We start from the raw sequence: 22,216 nt of genomic DNA, 5'->3' as shown, positions 1-22,216 counted from the left end.
TGAAGTTCAGATGGTTCAGGAACAATTCTGCTCATGATGATCAGTTTCAATGTGTAAAATATTCTACAGAATACTTAATTACTTTGACTTTTACATTTTCATCATAATCTCTGTTACTTTGTTAGGATCAATTTTAACATACACAGAGTACAGACAATTCTGCAGAGAATAGGAACTAAAGTGCTGAAATATGAAATTATCTTGTGAATGGTAATCCTGCCTTTCCTCTTTATTGACTAAGACCACTGTTTCCATACAGCAGACTAGACTAGAACTTTTCTTCCTTCTTTCTTTCTTTTTCTCTTTCTGTCTTTCTTTCATTCTTTCTCTCTCTTCCTTTCTCTTTCTCTTTTTCTTTCTCTCTTTCTCTCTCTCTTTCTTTCTTTCTGTCTGTCTTTCTTCTTTCCTTTTTTAGAAACAGGGTCTCGCTTTATCACCCAGACTGGAGTGCAGAGTTGTGATCACAGCTAACTAAAGCCTCAAACTCCTGGCCTCACGTGATCCTCCCACCTTGGCCTCCCGAAGTGTTGGAATTGCAGGCATGAGCCACTGCACCGGGTCCTTTTCTCATTTTTCTTATACTTTTGTCTTAACATTATATAAATTAAATAGAAGAAAATAGATACACAAAGCATTATTTATTTAAACAAAACCAATACCTTTTAACATTGTTATTTACAAGTGACTGTAACGTTCTATTTGTGACCTCAAAAATAGACCATTTTTCTTTTACTGATGGGATTAAAGCATTAGATACAGGAAACATGGGTGAGAAATGGATCAGAAATTCTTAGAGTATACCACATATTGACTAATTTTGTAATATTAAAGACAATATTTTTAAAAAGAAAAAAAGTCACCCATCCCATCTGCCTAAACATTGTACTGTTGTTAGTTTTGCATTTTTCCCTGCCTACTTATAGCCATACTGCACACTTGCGACCATATTATGCATGTGATATAGAATTCTGGGGTAGAGGGAAGATATCTCCACTTACCATTATTATAGCAAACATAGTTCCTTTATTACTGGAGTTTTTGTGTTGAAGATGTAAAAACTGGAAGGAATATGGTGGCCTTCAGAAGTGATTACTTTATAATTATACCCTTCCTTTAAACTGGTTACATTGGATACTTATAATTTATATAATGTTTTCAAAGTCCATAATACTGCACCAATTTCTCTCTTATATTAGTTTTATTCTAGGCCCATAAAAAATATACAGTGGATGGCCGGGCGCGGTGGCTCAAGCCTGTAATCCCAGCACTTTGGGAGGCCGAGATGGGCGGATCACGAGGTCAGGAGATCGAGACCATCCTGGCTAACACGGTGAAACCCCGTCTCTACTAAGAAATACAAAAAATAGCCGGGTGAGGTGGCAGCGCCTGTAGTCCCAGCTACTCGGGAGGCTGAGGCCGGAGAATGGCGTGAACCCGGGAGGCGGAGCTTGCAGTGAGCTGAGATCCGGCCACTGCACTCCAGCCTGGGCTACAGAGCGAGACTCCGTCTCAAAAAAAAAAAAAAAAAAAAAAAAAATACAGTGGAAAGTCCAATTTTCCAAGGTGATAATGGCTGTTAAAGTGTTGGAGGTTCTCAAAGAGGGCTCATATTCTCTTTTTGCTTTTCCCTACAGTACCTGGCTTTCTGGAAAGCCTTGAAGAGGTTGATAATACTTGGGTATTGATAATGGTAGCATTGGTTACTCAAGAGCTAAATTTAAATCCAGCCTGTAGAGAGATCACCCAGATACCTCAAGGTTGGGCCTTGCCTTGCTCATGTTTAATCTAAACCTGAAGCAACCCTTGGTGGGTGGTGTAGTCTACCCATGGAGAAGCCTGTGGCCATACCTCTAGTTTGCTGCCGAACCTCTGCATAAAACCTACAGTGTTTACATTAAAACATGCTGCCATCTATGGAGGACTCTTTAACAGTCAAGAGTAATGAAAAAGAAGGGACATAAAAAAGTATTTAGTTTACTTATTACATATTCAACATCAGTAGCATACCAGGTGCACCAGGAGAATAGAAGAAGCCTAAGATTTGTCCCTCTCCTCTAGTGTCTTAAAAGTCTTGCTCTGGAGGCAAAATATACCTATCACAACAGTAGAAGTAACAGTATTATGTGCATTCATTTGTGAGGTATATCCCAAGAGATTTGTTGATTATGCTTGTTAAACATACCAAAGTTTGGGGATGATATAATTATAAAATTAGACTGATTCTGTTACACTTTAAGTCATTTGTATCCTGAAATGTACCTTCTTGAGTGGGAGGGTTTGGGAATTACAGCCAGCCTTGGAAATCGCATGTGAATTGAGTAAAGGGTATCATGGACATGCATGTCGTTTGTCATCTGTGTGGCAGTAGATAAAGAAATCAGGGGGCCGGGTGCGGTGGCTCACGCCTGTAATCCCAGCACTTTGGGAGGCCGAGGCGGGCGGATCACGAGGTCAGGAGATCGAGACCATCCTGGCTAATATGGTGAAACCCTGTCTCTACTAAAAAATACAAAAAACTAGCCGGGTGAGGTGGCGGGCGCCTGTAGTCCCAGCTACTCGGGAGGCTGAGGCAGGAGAATGGTGTGAACCCGGGAGACAGAGCTTGCAGTGAGCTAAGATCCGGCCACTGCACTCCAGCCTGGGCGGCAGAGCGAGACTCCGTCTCAAAAAAAAAAAAAAGAAGAAAAGAAATCAGGAATTGCTGAGAGAGGGCACATAACTACGAAGATGAAACAAAGAGAATGACATTTCTGAGAAACAAGGCATCTGTTTCAGATGAACACTGGTCACTTCCTTGTAGTATGTCTCTGGAGTCTTCTGTCAACTATCTATTTGATAAGTAAATGATATCTAATAAGGAGGAAGCAAGTATAATAAATTAGACCATGCCACAAATGTTTTTTAAATGTGTGAAATCCAATTATTTTTATTGAGAATAAAGACCTTTAATGATTTCATATCACAATTCAAAAATATGGTAGAAATAAACAGCTCAAGTGGGATATGGAAATGGCATTTGGTTTTGACATAATGTATTATTAACCCAAAGTAACTGAATCAAGACTCAGACATTAAGACCTTTTTCTTGAGTGTAAAATACAAGTTAATAGTAATGTCCAAATGTTTGTAGCACCTTTGACTTTGAAATTTAGAGATGAAGCATTATGGATTAGTTTCTATGGTAACACTGTAACTAGAGGAAATCATAAATTCCTATGTGTGAAAAGAAGAAATAATAAGTATAAAAACCCCCTTAGAAGAATATTTTTAATCTAGCTATAAATAAGAAGTGACTCATCTATATGCTATGCAAATTTAAAGTAGGTAAATTTAGAATTTTTTTTTCTTTTTTTGCTTTTACAAAGCTTTATACTTTAGGAGGGGAAGTGTAGTTATATATGAACAGTTCAGAAAATGTCTCTTTCAGAGCTGCCGTGGTGGAAATGTTCTGTATCTGCACCATCCAATACAGTAGCCACTAGCCACATGCAGCTATTGAACATTTGAAAAGTGGCTAGTGCAATTAAAAGAAGTGAATATTGTATTTTATTTAACTTTACTTAATTTCAATTTAAATACCCACCTGTGCCTAGTATCTGCCATATTGTTAAGGGAAAGGACTTAAAGTCAAATGTAGAGTAGTAGGTATGTCTTGCCAGATAGTTAATTCACTAATTGACTATCATTTTGTATTCCACATTCTTTGGCTCTTACATGTTTCTAACTTGTTCTAGAAAGAGCCATTACCAGTCCTGACTTACCTTAGCTTTAAAACAATGTCATGTCTCTTTTACTTTAAAAAGTTGCCCTTGGCCAGGCGTAGTGGCTCACATCTGTAATCTCAGCACTTTGGGAGGCCAAGGCAGGAGGATCCCCTGAGGTCAGGAGCTCAAGACCAGCCTGGCCAACATGACGAAACCCCATCTCTGTTAAAAATACAAAAATTAGCTGGATGTGGTGCCACATGCCTGTAATCCCAGCTACTCAGGAGGCTGAGGCAGGAGAAACGCTTGAACCTGGGAGGCAGAGGTTGCAGTAGCCGAGATCGCGCCACTGCACTCCAGACTGGGCAACAGAGTGAGACTCTGTCTCTAAATAAATATTAATTAATTAATTAATTAAAAGTTGCACTAAATCTTAAAGTTTAAGCCCCAAAGTGCTAGTTTTAGGAGACAGCAACATTATGGATGCTGTTTACTCTGAGGGTAAGCCCATCATACATCTTTTTACATTTTAAAATTAAATATGATGCTGAAATGTTTGGGGTGAAATGTACTGATGTCTACAAGTTACTTTGAAATGCATGAAAAAATAAAATGAATTCATGGATGGATAGATGGTAGATATGTGAGAAAGGAGATACCGCAAAATGTAAACAATATTGGGTGTTCATTGTACAATTCTTTCAGCTTTTCTGAAGTTATCTTAATAAAATGTTCAGGGATAGTTAAATGTAAGCATACTAAATATTTTTAAAGTATTTTTTTCTTGGATCTATCACTTCTGTATTAAATAGAGCCAAGGAGCAATAACTGAACGTTTAAGAAGCTTCAGTATGCATGATTTAACAGCTATCCAAGGTGATGAGCCTGTGGGACAAAGACCATACCAACCTCTACCAGAAGCAAAAAAGAAAAGTAAACCAGCCCCCGGTGAATCAGCAGGTGTGCTTGTTTGTTTTAATATATGGTTCTTTTACATGGACACAGGGAGGGGAACAACACACACTGGGGCCTGTCAGGGGGTGGGGGACAAGGAGAGGAGGGAGAGCATTAGGACAAATACCTAATGCATGCGGGGCTTAAAACCTGGATGATGGGTTGATGGGTGCAACAAACCACCATGGCACATGTATACCTGTGTAACAAACCTGCACATTCTGCACATGGATCCTGGAACTTACAGTAAAATTATATATAAAGTGTATATATATATATGATTCTTCCATAATTGGGCTTGTAGATACTAAAATGATACATGATAACTATCTGAATTTAGGTAGAAAAAATTTACTTCTAAGCTTATATTTTTTACTTTTACATTTAATCATAGTTCTTTTCCTCTGAATTTTTTCTAAATTAGTACTTGCTAGGCCAGGCGCAGTGGCTCAGGCTGGGTGCAGTGGCTCACACCATAAATCCCAGCATTTTGGGAGGCTGAGATGGGTAGATCATGAGGTTAGGAGTTCAAGACCAGCCTGGCTAACATGATGAAACTCCGTCTCTACTAACAATACAAAAAAAATTAGCCGGGCATGGTGGCACATGCCTGTAATCCCAGCTACTTGGGAGGCTGAGGCAGGAGAATTGCTTGAACCCTGGAGGTGGAGGTTGCAGTGAGCTGAGATGGTGCCACTGCACTCCAGCCTGGGCAACAGAGTGAGACTTTGTCTCAGGAAAAAAAAAAAAAAAAGATTAGTACTTGCCTTTTGCTGACTCTGGAGATCATCTACCTAACAAAGTAGGCTTTTTTGCTGCCATTAATTTTTAGAAGCTGTAGGTGTGGTTACCAATACCTTCTTACCACCAGCACTAGTTCTAACCTGTAATAAATACTCTTTCTACTCAAACTGTGCACTGACATCTAAGGAGTTTTATAGTTGAACACTCTTCACTGTAAGTGCTGTGGACAAAGAAGGATATTGACTCACAGATTAAAAGTTTTAAGCACGTGATAAAAGATGACTCAATTTAAAAATAAGATTACTCCCATGGAAAATGTGTTGAAATTACATATTCTAGTTCAAGAGCTAACTTGTAGGCATATTCTAGTATAAATTATGAACATGTCATAGTTAATATATTCTAAAACTTTAAAAAACTATCATGATCTTAGAAACATACATATAAATTAGACACGGTTCCTTAGTCATTTTATCACATATAATAAGAAAGTTTGAATTCAAAGGCAAGGCTGAGAACTAAGATTTTCAAGACATTCCTTATTAATGTGTTAAGTCCATAAGGTACAGGGCTATTTGACTTTTTATTTAAAAAAGAAGTTTTCTTTTGAGAGAGATTGAAAATCATCTTTAAAACCAATTTGAAAAATTAAAAAAAAAAAAACCTGTTCCTCCTTAAAAAGGAAAAATACCTCTGCAAAAACAATTTTTTTTTTATTAGCCGAGCATGGTGGTACTCACCCAGCTACTTGGGAGGTAGATGGGAAAATCACTTCAGCCCAGAAGTCGAGGCTACAGTGAGCCATGATCATAGCACTGCACTCCAGACTAGGTGACAGAGCAAGACCCTTTCTCAGGAAAAAAGAAAAAATAATGAGCTTTCTTCCAAAAATGAATACCTTTACAAAGTTTTGACTATTATCTAAGAGGTAGTGATCAAGCATTGGCCATTGATTAAGGTAGCGATGCCTTTGAGAGCAAGGAACCATCAGTCTTATTAGTACATTAATAATGTAAAAGTAGTTCCTAATGTAGACATTTCCTTTTTTTATTTTTTTTGTTTTTGTTTTTGTTGTTTATATATTTTGAAATAGGATCTCACTCTGTCACTCAGGCTGGAGTGCAGTGGTACAATCTCTACTCACTGCAGCTTTGACTTCCCAGGTTCAAGTGAGCCTGTCTCAGCCTCCCAGGAAGCTGGGACTACAGGTATGCACCACCATTCCCTGCTAATTTTTCCATTTTTTGTAGAGACGGGGCTTCACCATGTTACCCAGACTGGCCTCAAACTCCTGGGCTCAAGCAGTCTGCATGTCTCGGCCTCCCAGAGTGCTGGGTGGGATTGCAGGCATGTGCCACACCACCTGGCCTTGGTATTTCTTAATATGCATTTAAAATTAGGTGGTCAGGCACAGTGGCTCACACCTGTAATGCCAGAGCTTTGGGAGGCCAAGGTGGGTGGATTCCCTGAGGTTAGGCATTCGAGACCAGCCTGGCCAACATGGCGAAACCCTGTCTCCACCAAAAATACAAAAATTAGCCAGATGTGGTTGTGTATGCCTGGAGTCCCAGCTATCCGGGAGGCTGAGGCAGGAGAATTGCTTGAACCCAGGAGACAAAGGTTGCTATGAGCTGAGATCACGCCACTGCACTCCAGCCTGAGTGACAGAGAGACACTCTACCTCAAAAAAAAAAAAAAAAGGTATATTGATTTTGATTATGGAATCTGCTGTATGTATTATATTTTGCTGATTTAGACCAAGTATCTTAGACCAGAGTCCTTTTTTAGCAGTTTATTCATAATCATACCCAAGGATTGGCTAAGAATTATGTTCTAAGTAGGTAAATAAAAACAGGTTTATAAGTGTGAACATTCATAATACTATTTTTATGGTGCTCACCTTTTTTTTTTTTTTTTTTTTTTTTTGAGATGGAATCTATCTCTGTCACTCAGGCTGGTGTGCAGTGGCATGATCTCGACTCACTGCAACCTCCGCCTCCCAGGTTCATGAGATTCTCCTGCCTTAGCCTCCTGAGTATCTGGGATTACAGGTGTGCGCCACCACGCCTGGTTAATTTTTATATTTTTAGTAGAGACGGGGTTTCACCATGTTGGTCAGGCTGGTCTCGAACTCCTGACCTTGTGATCCGCCCACTTCAGCTTCCCAAAGTGCTGGGATTACAGGCATGAGCCATCGCACCCAGCCACCTACCAAATTTTATATCTATGACTAAAATATTTTAAAATATTGACTTGCTGTTTAGTTCTTAAATTTCAAATCATGAATTTAAATAAGTTTTATAAAAATATGAAGTATGTGGTAGCAGTATGAGAAAGATACTTGTTCAGTTATGAAAGGTACTTGTTCAGAGTTATAAACTCTGCGCAGTTTCCAATTTTTCTACAGAATGGTATATATTCTGAGCCTTTCTTCCCTAAGGAAACACTTTCATCAAAACTTTCTCTCTTGACCATATTTTTAACAAAGCAGTATGGTTCTAGGACCGGAATAGGTGAAGAGAAGTTAATAATAGATCATCTAGATAGACACAAACCCAGGTGTACATGGAAATCTATCAAATGAGAACGACAATCTTTCAAATTAGTGGAGGAAAGACAAATTATTTAATAAGTTATGCTGGGATAACTGTTAGACTGCTAGAAGATGGAGTAGAGAATGAAGTTATATCTCTGCCTCAAATCTTAGATCAAAATAAATTCTTAAAAGATTAAGATTTAAGTATAAAAAAATTAAACTATGTAGTAGGAAGTCCCTGTGAATTTTTTTATAATCTTAAGATAGATAAAATTTCTTAAGCATGATATCAAAACCAGAAACCATAATGGAATAGTTTTTAAGATTTTCCTACATAAAAAATATATAAAATTATAATATGGGGGGAAAACATAAAAATGACAAACTACAAACTGTCAGAAGTATTCCCATCATATGTTACAGGCAAAGAGTTCAGATTCAACAATCCAGTAACCCTCACAAACCAATTATTGTCAATGCTACCAAAGAATACAATTGGTCAAGAAATATATGAAAGAGATTCTCAGCCTCAGATAATCAAAAAATAGTAATAATAATAATTGTCATTTGCCAGATTGGCAAAAAAAAAAAATGTTTTTAATTAACAGTGCTCTGTGTTGGGAACTGTTTCAGTTATCTAGTTATCTATTGCTGCATAATAAGCCACCCCAAAACAGCAGCTTGAAACAATCATGGTCATTTATCTTGCCCACAGATCTGGGGGTGACTTGACTTGGCAAAGCAGTTCTTGCTCAGGGTCTCCTGCAGCTGTGGTCTGACAGCAGCTGGGCTAGAGTTACAATCTCAAAAAGAGCTCACACATCTGCTGTCTGAGCTGAAAAGAGTCAAGCAGCTGCTGGCTAGAATGGTTGGAGCCTCTCAGCCATCTCCCTCTATGTTCTCTCCATGTGGTCTCTAAGGGTGGTTGGATTTCTTACCTGGCAGCTGAAGCCTACCAGGCCAGTGTGCCGAGAGAAACTTGCAGAAGTCCTAGAAACAGCATCACTTGCGTCACATGTTTTGTGGCGATTTGTTGAGGCAAGTACAAAGGCCTCTGAAATGTTAAGGGAAGGGAAGAGGAATGTCAGAGAATCTGTAGACATGTTTTAAAACCACTACAGCAAGCCTGTTGAGAAACACTCTTAGGCACTTTTTATGAGTTTAAAATGGAATAATCCTTTTGGATGACAATCTGGCAGTAATCATCATAATTTATTCCCTTTAGCTCAGCAAGAAACTTTTAAGAATATGTCATAAGGAAATAATCAGACAAGTGTTCAAATATGCATGTACAACAATGTTCATCTCGTTGTTTATAATAACAAATATTGGAATGAACGAAATGCCTAGGAGAAATGATTAAGCAAAAGGTGGTTTATTAGCTGTGAAACATAACAATGTCAATCTATACTTAATGATATGAAAATATATCCAGATTGTAGGGAAAAAACAATAATAAGTAGATGATGAAATGGATTAATATACCTAATTTGTTTAATGTATATACATAAGAGAAAGTTTGGAAGGGTATTACTAAAATGGTAACAGTGTTTAGCCCTGAGTAGTGAGCTTTTTCATTTGTTATTGTTTTTTAAATTAACCTATTAATCTTAAAATCAGAAGTAAATCAGCCGTACTCTCCTTTAAAAAAAATAAGTTATTCATTTTCAGGTTTTAAGTTAAACAGAAAATGTTTTTTTTTTTTTAATATATTAATGGAGATGGGATCTCAGTATGTTGCCCAAGCTGGTCTCAAATTCCTCAGTTCAAGTGATCTTCCCACCTCTGCTTCCCAAAGTGCTAGGATTACAGGCATGAGTAACCAAGCCCAGCCAGAAAATGTATATTTTAATGAAAATATTTGACTTGATTCTAGTGTCTCCACTCTCTTCGATTCAAAGATTGGTTAATAAATTGCTAAATTAAACTTTTTTTTTTTTTTTTCTGAGGTGGAGTCTCACTCTGTCGCCCAGGCTGGAGTGCAGTGGCGCGATCTCAGCTCACTGCAGCCTCCACCTCCCAGGTTCAAGCGATTCTCTGCCCCAGCCTCCCGAGTAGCTGGGATTACAGGCACGTGCCATCACACCCAGCTAATTTTTGTATTTTTTAGTAGAGATGGGGTTTTGCCATATTGGCCAGGCTAGTCTCAAACTACTGGCCTCAAGTCATCCACCCGCCTCAGCCTCCCAAAGTGCTGGGATTACAGGCGTGAGCCACCGCACCTGGCCTAAACTTGTTAATTTCATTTCCCAATAAATTCTAATTTTGGCTCCTTGCTCTGTCCTCACTCTCTGTGGACTCTGTCATTTCTGACCTGCTATACTAAGTAACCTCCCCAGTTAGGCTCTCTGCCCTCAGCCTTATCCATTTCTGATTCATTTTCCAAAGTGCAAGAAGAATATTTTACACAGCCCAAGTCTAATCATGTTACTCTTCTGCTTAAAACATTTCAGTACTTTCCCCGAGCCTCCAGAGGCTTCACTGCTCTCTGATGAAGTCCAAACTAGATAGCATGGTATATTAACTCCCCAGCCTTGTTCTCCTACTCCATCGAGTGCTAGTCGTACAGAATCATGACTCTTTGAGGATTTAGCTTATCCACCACCTCCTACAAGGCCTTCTCTCATAACCCACCCTTTCCAACCCACCCCATGCTGATTACATTCTCTTACTGTATGCCCCCCCAGCACCTTATCATTAGCTTATAGCATTTATTACAGTATCATAATGCCCATTGCATTCTGTTTCCCCTGTTGGACCCTAAATTTTTTGAGGGTAGAAAAAGACAGCTATGTCTTTTTCATCTTTGTATCCTCATAATTCAGTACACTGCCTTATTCATAATATAATTTTAAAAATACTTGGAGTAATGAATCAATCCATCACTTTTCCTGAAGCTGTAATTAGAAAGCTAATAAGATTTTTTTTTAGCCGGAATTAGGAAAAAAGAAAAAAATAAGATGTATAATCAGCCTTTGAACGAAATTCCAATTCCTAATCATACAAAATAAGAGGCAATTAAAATAGCAAGGACTGTGTTTGTTGAACTGTGCTCTTATGCTACATTTGTGGCCTTAGAGAAATTGTTTATCACAGTTACTTCCTTTCTGACTTTTTCCTTGATTCCTCATTCTGTTTTACCATATTGGGATCAGGAATACTATATAAGCAACATCAATAGAAAAAAAAAACTCTAGAAATGACAACCTAAACTTTAAACCTCGTTCGTTTTTCTCAATTATAAAATGAACATTTTTTAAAAATAAGAATTTGGCAAGTAAAAAAAGAAAAAATGAAAAAATTTAGAAACACCTAAAAGCTCACTTCCATGAGATATAATCGTTTCATTTATGTTTTTCCTTTGTTTGTTTCTATACGTACATTTTTTTTCCACACTTAATATTATTTCAGGAGCTTTCTCCCAGGACCACTGACCCATCCCCTTTCTGGTCACACTGGCCTCCTTGCAGTTCTTCTAAGCAATCCCCAAGCCCTAGCTACTCTCCTCAGTGCCTCTGTGCATGCTGTCTCTTCTACCCAGAACACACACACTTCCTTGGACCAGTGCAAGAAAACAAAGGATCTTGGCCTAAATAATGACTGATTCCACTTCCAAATCTCCTCTGACTTCTAGCCTAGAAGTCTAAGAGCATAAAATTATACTTGACTAATATACAATTCAAGTTGCTTATTATGAGAGTAACAAGCTTATTCATGACTCTTTGTAGTTTTCTTAGTGATTCTCAGATTATTCATGTCTTAGAAGAGCAGACCAATAAACATGTATTCAATTTTTTTAAATATGTGTGTTTTTTGAAACAGGCTATAATGCAGTGGCATGATCACAGCTCACTGCAGCCTTGACTCCCCAGGCTCAGGTGATCCTCCCACCTCAGCCTTTGGAGTAGCTAGGACTACAGGTGCACAACACCATGCCCAGCTAATTTTTATATTTTTTCACCATGTTGCCCAGGCTGAAGAACTCCTAAGCTTAAGCGATCCGCCTGACTTCCCAAAGTGCTGGCATTACAGGCATGAGCCACCACCAAGCCCAGCCCAGTTTTATTTTTTATCACATGCATGGAATCTATCCCATGCCTTCTCCTGAGCCTGGAAATCCTTCTCCTTTTTTTTTTTTTTTTTTTTTTTTTTGTGGAGACGAAGTCTTGCTCTGTCACCCAAGCTGGAGTGCAGTGACACAATCTCCATTCACTGCAACCTCCACTTCCTGGGCTCAAGTGATTCTTCTGCCTCAGCCTCCCAAGTAGCTGGGATTACAGGCTCCTGCCACCACACCCAGCTAATTTTTGTATTTTTAATAGACTCGGGTGTTTCACCATGTTGGCCAGGCTGGTCTCGAATTCCTGACCTCAGGTGATCTGCCCACCTTGGCCTCCCAAAGTGCTGGAATTACAGGTGTGAGCCACTGCACCTGGCTGGAAGTCCTTCCACTTTCTTCTCCTCACCTGAAGATTTAAGTATTTATGCTCCTTATCTTTGTTAAAGGAGAATTTATAACTTCATGGAGATTTCTTTTTTTTTTTTTTTTTTTTTTTTTGAGATGGAGACTCGCTCTGTCATCCAGACTGGAGTGCAGTGGTGCGATCTCAGCTCACTGCAAACTCTGCCTCCCGGATTCACGCCATTATCCTGCCTCAGCCTCCCGAGCAGCTGGGACTACAGCTGCCTGCTACCACGCCTGGCTAATTTTTTTGTATTTTTAGTAGAGGTGGGGTTTCACCATGTTAGCCAGGATGGTCTCGATCTCCTGACCTCATGATCTGCCCGCCTTGGCCTCCCAAAGTACTGGTATTGCAGGCGTGAGCCACCGCGCCTGGCCACTTCATGGGGATTTCTAATCTCACCCCTTTCTTTATAACCTACTTAGTACTCTGGTTGCCTGAGACTTGGGCCCCTGTCTTGCTGTCTCCAGCATCCTCAGGCGGTGGTTCTCAAAGTATGGACCAGAGACCATGAGCACAAGCATTACCTGGGAACTTGTCAGAAATGCAGATTCTCAGCCCCACCTCAAATCTGCTGAATCAGAAGTTCTGGGGATGTCAGAACTTGTATTAACAGGTTCTCTAGGTACTCTAGCGTGCTCAAGTTTGAGAACCTTAGCTTGAGGGTTGAAAGAGTTTTTGTCCTTGAGGCCAAGCCTCAAGATGCTCTCATACTTCCTGACAATAACCATCCTGACTGTGTGGATGTTTGCATATTGGCCCGTAGTAAGTCTTTATAGCTACACATAACAGCCTTCTAGCATACTCGCATGATCTCTCATTGCTCTGCCTGATTCTATTTTGTTTGACTAATATCTGTCACATAGTCTGTGGTACTTCTAATTACTGCAGCCTACCTGGCTGAGTTTTTTCTCAACAACTGCAACAGCAGCTAACATCCTCATCCTCATCACCTGCCCCCGGTGACCTTATTTTGCCCAAAGTTCTAGCCCCCTGGGGTCTTCCTCAACACCTTAAGTAAACCCTACCATTCCCAGTCTTGACAAAAGATGACACGTAGAAGGGAAAAGCCTTAATTCCTAATTCAAGGCAAAAGTGCAAATGACAGACTAAAACACAAATGCTTGGGTTGAATTCATGAAGAGGAGAAAAGGTGGGAAGAGACTTTTTCCTCTACATCTATTTATAGTCTCGAACTTTTTAACAAGATGATGTGTTACCTACTCAAAAATAAATTATTTTATAATTATTTTTAAAAATGCATAGTAAAAATAAGAATGATCAGGGAAATTTTCCTGGAGGAAATGAGTTATGAGTTTCACCTGGAATAGTGCAAGAGGCAAAGCTTAATGATAAAGGGTATGCAGCACATTCCAGATGCAAAAAGAGTAACTGGGGGAAATGCAAACCATACAAAGAACTGCACACAGATGGGGCAAAGAGCCAGCACTGACTGGTGTCCTTTTACCAAAACATGCTGTTTTTGACAACTTGTTTAGGTTATGGAATTCCACTGAAAGATGGAGATGAGAAAACAGATGAGGAAGCAGACGGGCCATATTCAGATGATGAGATGTTAACACACAAAGGACTTCGAAGATCACAAAGCATGAAATCTGTGAAAACCACCAAAGGCCGCAAAGAGGTTAGTTAAGTTTAGAGCTGTTTTCCTAATGATTAAACGATTTCTCTGCTGCATTATCATTTAGAGTATTAATGATCCATAAATGAAGGATTGGAATGGTAGAACAGCAGTTGGATGATTTTTTTTTTTTTTAAACTTTTTTGGGGATAGAGCTTTTTTGCTCTGTCAACCAAATTGGAGTGCAGTGTGGTGTAATCACAGTTTACTGCAGCCTCAAATTCCTAGGCTCAAGCAGTCCTCCCACCTCAGTCTCCCAAGTAGCTGGAACTACAGGCACACGCCACCACACCTGGCTCATTTTTTCATTGTTTGTAGATGGGGTTTCACCATGTTGCCCAGGCTGGTCTCCAACACCTGGCCTCAAGCAATCCTCTCGCTTCTGCCTCTCGAAGTGCTGGGATTCCAGGCGTGAGCCATCTCACCCGGCCAGCAGTTTATTTTATTTATTTATTTTTTTAATTTATTTTTTTTTTTTTTTGAGACAGAGTCTTGCTCTGTCGCCCAGGCTGGAGTGCAGTGTCCTGATCTCAGCTCACTGCAAGCTCCGCCTCCTGGGTTTACGCCATTCTCCTGCCTCAGCCTCCCGAGTAGCTGGGACTACAGGCGCCCGCCACCTCGCCCGGCAACGTTTTTTGTATTTTTTAGTAGAGACGGGGGTTCACCGTGGTAGCCAGGATGGTCTCAATCTTCTGACCTCGTGATCCGCCTGTCTCGGCCTCCCAAAGGGCTGGGATTACAGGCTTGAGCACTGCGCCCAGGCTATATTTAAAATTCTTTATTCAGATCGATGTTTCAGGATATCAGGAAATTTTGAAAATAGTAAGCTCTTGATCTTCCGCTATAAGTAGAAAATGGCATTCTCATTTAGCAAATCACATAGTTCAAATACCCAGTCCCAGAACTATGCATAAACAAAGAAAGCAACGAACAAAATTAACCACACAGTTTTGCTTTCAACTAATGCTACATGAAGATTAAATAGTAAACAGTTAACCATAACATACTGTCTTTGTACCGAGAAAGCAGTGGAGAACTGCGAATGGCCTCTGATCATTATAATCAATGTTCATTGACATTGTACTAAGCAAAACATAAATAATAGGATTAATGTTTTTATGTTACATTAGTGTTTTTATGTTATTAGTAATAATAATCTGTAACATATATGTAACATGTTATTAGTAATAATAATCTGTAACATATATCTAAATAGTGCCAACTACATTTTTATGAGCTGATAAGTAGTGCTCATTTATTAGGATAATTTATTCTTTATATCAAAAAGGTAAAAAAATCACTATGAACTATTAAATCTGATGTAATTTTTAAAGTAATCACCTAATTCTTTTTTTTTTTTTTTTGATCTAATTCTTAACAATAAAACATTTCTCTCTTCAGGTACGGTACGGGTCACTGAAATATAAAGTGAAGAAGCGACCACAAGTGTATTTTTAGTCATCTACACTTCAAATATCCTAAGACAGATTATGCTAAATACATCGACTTCATCTTCTAACATGATATATTCAGGATTTACACATTAAAATGATTATTTAAATTGTGGCAGTGATAGGATTTACTTTCATGAATTTAAATCGTTTTTATTTCTTTAACAATTGCTTCCAAATATTGACTACTAAAGGCAGTTCTGCAAGATGTACTAATATGTATATTAGAAATTATAGAAAATCATGTTGTCCATTTTCAAATTCATCAACAGCATAGAGTGCCTGAGATATAAGATGAAACACAAATCCACAGTATACTTGAAAGGAGTCTTTTTATGGTTCAGGATAAATCAGCCTTTGTGATGTACTGTGTTTACTTCCTTTTGTGTTATATCTGGTAATTAAATAGGCCCCAGATCCAGCAGTGACATAATAAGGACATAATGTAATATAATAAAGTATGTTTTATATATTCTTTAAATTTTTACTTGTATAATACTTTCTAGTTTTTCCACCATCAGCTGAAAGTTTTTGAAACAAATATTTGAAAACCAGGTATCCACACATAGCACTTTTATTCCTGACTAGTTTTGCACACTTGAAAATTGTTTACTTATTTTACAACTGTTTTACTGATGCTATCTTTATTGTTGTTTGCCGTATTCTGACATGTCAAATCTATGCCTTGAATTATATCATCTGTTTTCCTGTGGGTTTCATTTGTTAAATTCATTGGATTTTAATAATATAAAAGCATACCTAATTGTTCAGTTTTAACTATTTTTAATTATCTTCTTAACAAATAAGAAGTTACTTTAATTAACCTATATTTAGCTATACAGAGTAGTTGAATTTAACATGTTTTTGTCAACACCAATTATGTTTTCAGCTTTTAAAAATGGTAGCTTTTGTGAAATAGAATCAGTGACCAGTATAGCACTTATATCCCTTCTAACTCATGCAATTTTTCTCAGCCAGTCCATTCACAAGCTTGGCATTGATATGTGCTGCTAGTTTATAAATTGGCTTTGACGAAAATCATTTGAATCTCTTCTGGCTGAGATAATTTGCCAATGCAAAATACAGTTGTCATTAATCCTACACATTAAAAATTATTAGAAACATATTACTTTTTAACTGTAAATCTCAAAGAGATTTTGAGTTATCGAACTCTTAAGGCTTTTTTAGCTTGAACTGATAACTATGCATTATGAACCCTAAGTCAATATATTTTTGGTGGTAGTGATCAATAATCAAATTTGTACTTATTATGCTTGTTCAGGTAATTTATTTGACTGTTCTATTTGTTTGTCCAAAAGATAAAATGATGAGAGAGATTTGAGAGATCTTTGATCTGTCTCCCTTTTAAGAAATGAAGCCAGCTGGTAATGTATATTCAGGACCTCCTCAGAGTATTGGCCAAGAATATAATGTTTACACAGGAGTACCTTGGTATAATGCATACATTGTCTCATGATAATAGTCATAAAATATTTTATGGATAATTTCACATTCTTCATATATAGCAGTAAGTAAAATTCAGTTTTTTTTCCCCCAAAGTTTAATTCTGAATAACTCTATCTACTTTACCCTAACTAATTTTTAGCCTCTTCGTTTCTGGAAGGACTCTAATTTGTATTCCAAATTCCTATGAATCCTAATTGTAAATTATCTGAAGAGAGTTTTATTTATATGACCTGGTACTAGACTTCTTAATATAACTGTTACACTCTCCTTGTGTTTCCTACTCAGAGGCAGTATCATCTGAAGTTTCCTAATAAGGTCATGTGAGTCAAGAACTTTATCTGTGGGAGCTGATTTGCACCTTTTTTTTTTTTTTTTTTTTTTTTTTTTGAGACGGAATCTTGCTCTGTCGCCAGGCTGGAGTACAGTGGCGCGATCTTGGCTCACTGCAACCTCCGCCTCACGGGTTCCAGCGATTCTCCTGCCTCAGCCGCCCGAGTAGCTGGGACTATAGGCATGTGCTACCATGCCCAGCTAATTTTTGTCTTTTTCGTAGAGAGGGGGTTTAACCATGTTGCCCAGGATGGTCTCCATCTCTTGACCTCATGATCTGCCCGCCTCGGCCTCCCAAAGTGCTGGGATTACAGGCATGAGCCACCACACCCAGCCATTTTATCTCTTTAAAGTCTAGTCTCAGTATTAAACCTATTCTTTAGTAAACTCGTATTACTGTTCTAAACTGAAGAAATTATTTATTCCTCTGTACTTCTAGACTCAAAATGCTTTATCAAAGATAGCCTCAAAGAGGAAGTACAAGTCCTGTTTAACTGTACTCTTTCACATTCACAGTGCTTCCTCTGATATCCTTCCTCACATCATTATACAGTTAATATCATTTTACTCTTCTTTCTCTTTTACATTTCTTAAATTTTGGTTCTTTTCCCTTACATGTGTTTTAGCGGGCCCTTTTCTTCGAACTTTGTCTAATTAGCCTATACATTTTTGTTTATTTTAAGATAGAACAGATCTTTTTTTGTTTCTCCTTTTAAGTCTATTGGTTTTTAAAGAGGTAAATGTATCCATAGACCACAGTGCCTTGCTTTTTCCTCTGCCAGCACATGGAGCACGGGCATTAGATGCACAAATCTATTTAGGGAACTATTTTGGTAGCTGTTTGAGTTTATCCAGAAATTGCAGCTGGTATTTTATTTTGCCGTACATTTACTCAACTTGTCCATTAGTATTTAACTATTTCCAGAGTTTGTTTAGAAGTAAGAATTGACCCATTCTTTAGTTTACCATATTTTTCCTGGTATAAAAAGGAGCCAGAAATAAGCCTTATTGCTAAATAATTAATTATGTAAGCCCACCTAGGTCCTGCATAAGATCCCCCTCACATCACAATATATATATGTGTGTGTGTGTGTGTATTTGGCTAAAAAATTATACTGCCAATATTACTGATTATAAATACTTGACTACACTGATTGATGGGACAAAATGATTAAAGTATTTTCAGGGATCGTATTCCATATGTCACCACCAAAGATTTCTACAGTGTTATAAAGTATATAAATATTCCAAATTTCTGTGGTTAAATATTTTTTCTTTTTTTTCCTTTTTTAGAATAACCTAGTCTGTGCTTTACAAAAATGCTTGAACTTTTATGTTGTTAAGAAATATATAATGATATCTTACATTAAGCATGAGTCTAATTTGTATTTTTAATTGGAATGGACTAAATTTTCATTTGATTATCAGGAAAATTAAGGAGTTATATATTTAAAAGCAATTTTCTGTGTTTTCTTTGTAAGTTGACTCATTTGTGAAGCAATTAGGTAAATTTTGAGATCATTGTTATTGTGGTTTGTAGTATATATTTCTTAGTAAATATCACTTAAGATTAAATTTTTCAGAAAGAAAATTATAGCTTTTTTCTCAAAATATTTTTAAGATTTAATCTTTTTGTAGTATGCTACAGATTTAATGTGTATTAACTCTTTTTTAAGCTATTGACCATGACTTAACCTTTTGTCTTCTAACACCTTTTAAATCTATGTACATTAATAGTTAAGAGAAAATAAGTTTTCCAATTTTTAATAATCTCTTTGTAAAGGCTATCTCTAAACCTAGTATGTGGGTAATTTTATAGGTGTGTTTTTTGATAACTTTAATATAAAATAAACTCAGTTTATTTGTGGCAATTCATGTTTCTTTTTTTATGTCACAGTACATATGAATTGGTATTACTTATTACTATGTGTTGATTAAATATATGCACACACTTAGGATTACAAATCACAGAGCAAATTATGAAAATCATAAACATTCTGGTATGGTCATCCATAGGATTATGAAAAAGAAATACTGAATTGTTAAATTTGGATGTTAGAAAGGGAAGATAGGAAAAACAATGAGTACAGAAATCCTCACCATCAATTTGGATTGGTTAGCTGTCTCAGGCATAAAATGTGACACAAAATTCAGATTTATGTATCCAGGAAATGTTCTGGGGTTCCATCTGTTTTAAAGTTAGACGTCTGTCTGCCTCACATTTAAGCTTTAGAGAGAAATCCTATGTTTTAAGAAGTTTCTTTGTGTTACTTCATTATGACACATAATATGTGTTAAGGTCTTTCTAGATAGCATTTTAAATGGAATTATTTTCATTTTTATTATGAGGTATATACTTGTAATGTTCTAAAGAGGTTACAAATATAAATAAAAATTCAAAAGAACACAATATATGAACAGCATTTTTTTTTCAGTATTTTAGTCTCCCTTTAAATCGTTCACTGTTCTTAAAAAAGAGATTCACAAAACAAACATCATGTCAGAGGCTGATGAATTGTTCCCTGGGAAAACATATTACCCCTTTACCTACCCATCAGTATTTTAGTCTTAAAACACTCTCCTTATGGTCTGTCTTTGGTAATGTTTTTTAAACTGCTTTTTATAAGGGAATGCTTTGAATTGAAATTTTAAAGCACAGGATTGATAATTGTTAGTGTAAATTACTAAAGGACCGTGCTCAACAAAAGCAGGAAAGTCAACCATGTCTACTCTGTTTACCTTACAATCCCAGATTAAGAGAGAAAAAGGCAAGCATGTTATTTTGCCGTTATGTGCAAATCAAATCAGCCTCTATTTTTTTTAATTCAGAAATATCCATTGATTACCTATTTCTTATGAGAGCACTGTAAAGTAGCATAGAATTAATTTAAGGGAAATAATTCTTGCTCTTAATAAAATGAATTCACCATTACCAACCAAATCAATGTTTGGATTATTTGAGTAGTATTTGTTCTAGAATTTCTTCTTGGATACTGAATAATTCATGTGGTTCTCTCAGAGCAGCAGTTTTTGATTTTTAATTATTGGTTCCCTTCTCCTACCTCTTTTTTTTTTTTTTTTTTTTTTTGAGACGGAGTCTGGCTGTGTCTCCCAGGCTGGAGTGCGGTGGTGCGATCTCGGCTCACTGCAAGCTCCGCCTCCCGGGTTCACGCCATTCTTCTGCCTCAGCCTCCCGAGTAGCTGGGACTACAGGTGCCGCCACCACGCCTGGCTAATTTTTTGTATTTTTAATAGAGACGGGATTTGACAGTGTTTGCCAGGATGGTCTCAATCTCCTGACCTCGTGATCCTCCCGCCTCAGCCTCCCAAAGTGCTGTGATTACAGGCGTGAGCCACTGCGCTGGGCCCCCTTGTCCTACCTCTTACATCCAAGACATTGGTAAGTTGTTTTGGCTGCCTCATCTCCAAAATACATCCTGAATCTGACCGTCCCACTCTTGACACCTTACTACATTTTCAGTAGCCTTGCAAATTTTTCAAGGTGTCTTTTAACCTTGAGACCCTTAGGACTGCCACAGTTTCTTATATTTTCAACTGGTGCCTTGGGGAATACTCATAAGAAGAAAGTTGTGAAGGGAGAGAACAGGATCAGATGCTTTTGCACGTCAGTCTTGTGTTTTTCTCTTCCAATCACTGTTTAATGCTGAGATTTGGAAAAGATGTGTGAGGAGAGTTAATGAAGCCAGGTTAGAATATCTGGCTGAATTCTAAAGTGTTTTGACAGGATGTTATCTCAAACTACTAGGAAACATGGGATATATGTGGGCATTTCCCCCATTGCGATGCTCTCAATTTGAGGGCTACAAATAGATATGGTAGTGCCAAGAGTCAATAGTATCTGAATTAGGGTTCTCCAAAGAAAAAGAACAAGTAAGATATGTAGAGAAAGATTTATTTCAAGGAATTGACTGGTGATTGTGGAGACTGACAAGTTCAAAATCTACAGGGTGGGCTAATACACCAGAGACCCAAGGAAGAGCTGATGTTTCAAGTACAAAGGCAATTCTGCTGGTAGAATTCTCCCTTCACCTGTTGGATGAGGCGCATCCACATTATGGAGAGTAATCTGTTTTACTCAAAGTCTACTGCTAATTGCATGTAGAAAATACCTTCACAGCAACATAGACTACTGTTTGATCAAATGCCTGGGTACCATGGCCTAGCCAAACTTGACACATAAAATTAACTATCACAGTATCCTTAAAACTAAATTCCAAAAGCTGGGAGTGGTGGCCCACAGCTGTAATCCTAGCACTTTGGGAGGCCAAGGTGGGTGGGTCGCTTGAGGCCAGGAGTTCAATACCAGCCTGGGCAACATGGCAAAACCCCATCTCTGTGAAAAAATACAAAAATTAGCTGGGTGTCATGGCGCATGCCCATATTCCCAGCTAATTGGGGGGCTGAGGCAGGAGGATTGCTTAAACCTCAGGAGGTTAAGGCTACAGTGAGCTGAGATTGTGCCACTGCACTCCAGCCTGGGTGACAAAGTGAGACCTTGTCTCAAAAAAAAAAAAATTCAAAAGAAACTCAACTTCAAAATATAAAGTCATAAATTCAGTATGTAGAAATTATAAATATTTTATTAATTTATCTTGTAAAGGGGATGTAGCACGTGATGTATTTGGAAGAAGAATTAATACTTTATAAGGCTTGTGATGCCCCTTATATTCAGCTGTGATAACCAACATTAGTATATGTTTGTTTTCACACTTTGCAAGGAGGCATCATCCCGATTTTACAAATACACAAAAGACTCATCACTGACCAACCTGTGACCGGGTGCAGTGGCTCATGCCTGTAATCCCAACGGTTTGGGAGGCTGAGGCGGGTGGATCACTTGAGCACAGCTGGAGACCAGCCTAGGCAACATGGCAAAACCCTGTCTCTACAAAAAATACAAAAAT

At 37.8% G+C, this 22,216-nt stretch overlaps 1 protein-coding gene across 1 annotated transcript in view; it reads left to right on the top strand.

The window, feature by feature from the left end:
* Nucleotides 1–19,162, top strand: part of REEP3 (receptor accessory protein 3) — a 106,195-nt gene extending 87,033 nt beyond the window's left edge. The window contains exons 6-8 of the mRNA XM_050803085.1: nt 4,517–4,664; nt 13,901–14,046; nt 15,445–19,162. Coding sequence (XP_050659042.1) covers nt 4,517–4,664; nt 13,901–14,046; nt 15,445–15,501 — 351 coding nt within the window. The 3' untranslated portion in view covers nt 15,502–19,162. The remainder of the gene's footprint in view (nt 1–4,516; nt 4,665–13,900; nt 14,047–15,444) is intronic.
* The last annotated feature ends 3,054 nt before the right edge of the window (nt 19,163–22,216 follow it).

This window comes from Macaca thibetana, chromosome 9 (assembly GCF_024542745.1).
Source record: "Macaca thibetana thibetana isolate TM-01 chromosome 9, ASM2454274v1, whole genome shotgun sequence".
Taxonomy (NCBI): domain Eukaryota; kingdom Metazoa; phylum Chordata; class Mammalia; order Primates; family Cercopithecidae; genus Macaca; species Macaca thibetana.
This window is presented reverse-complemented; position numbering and strand designations above follow the sequence as displayed.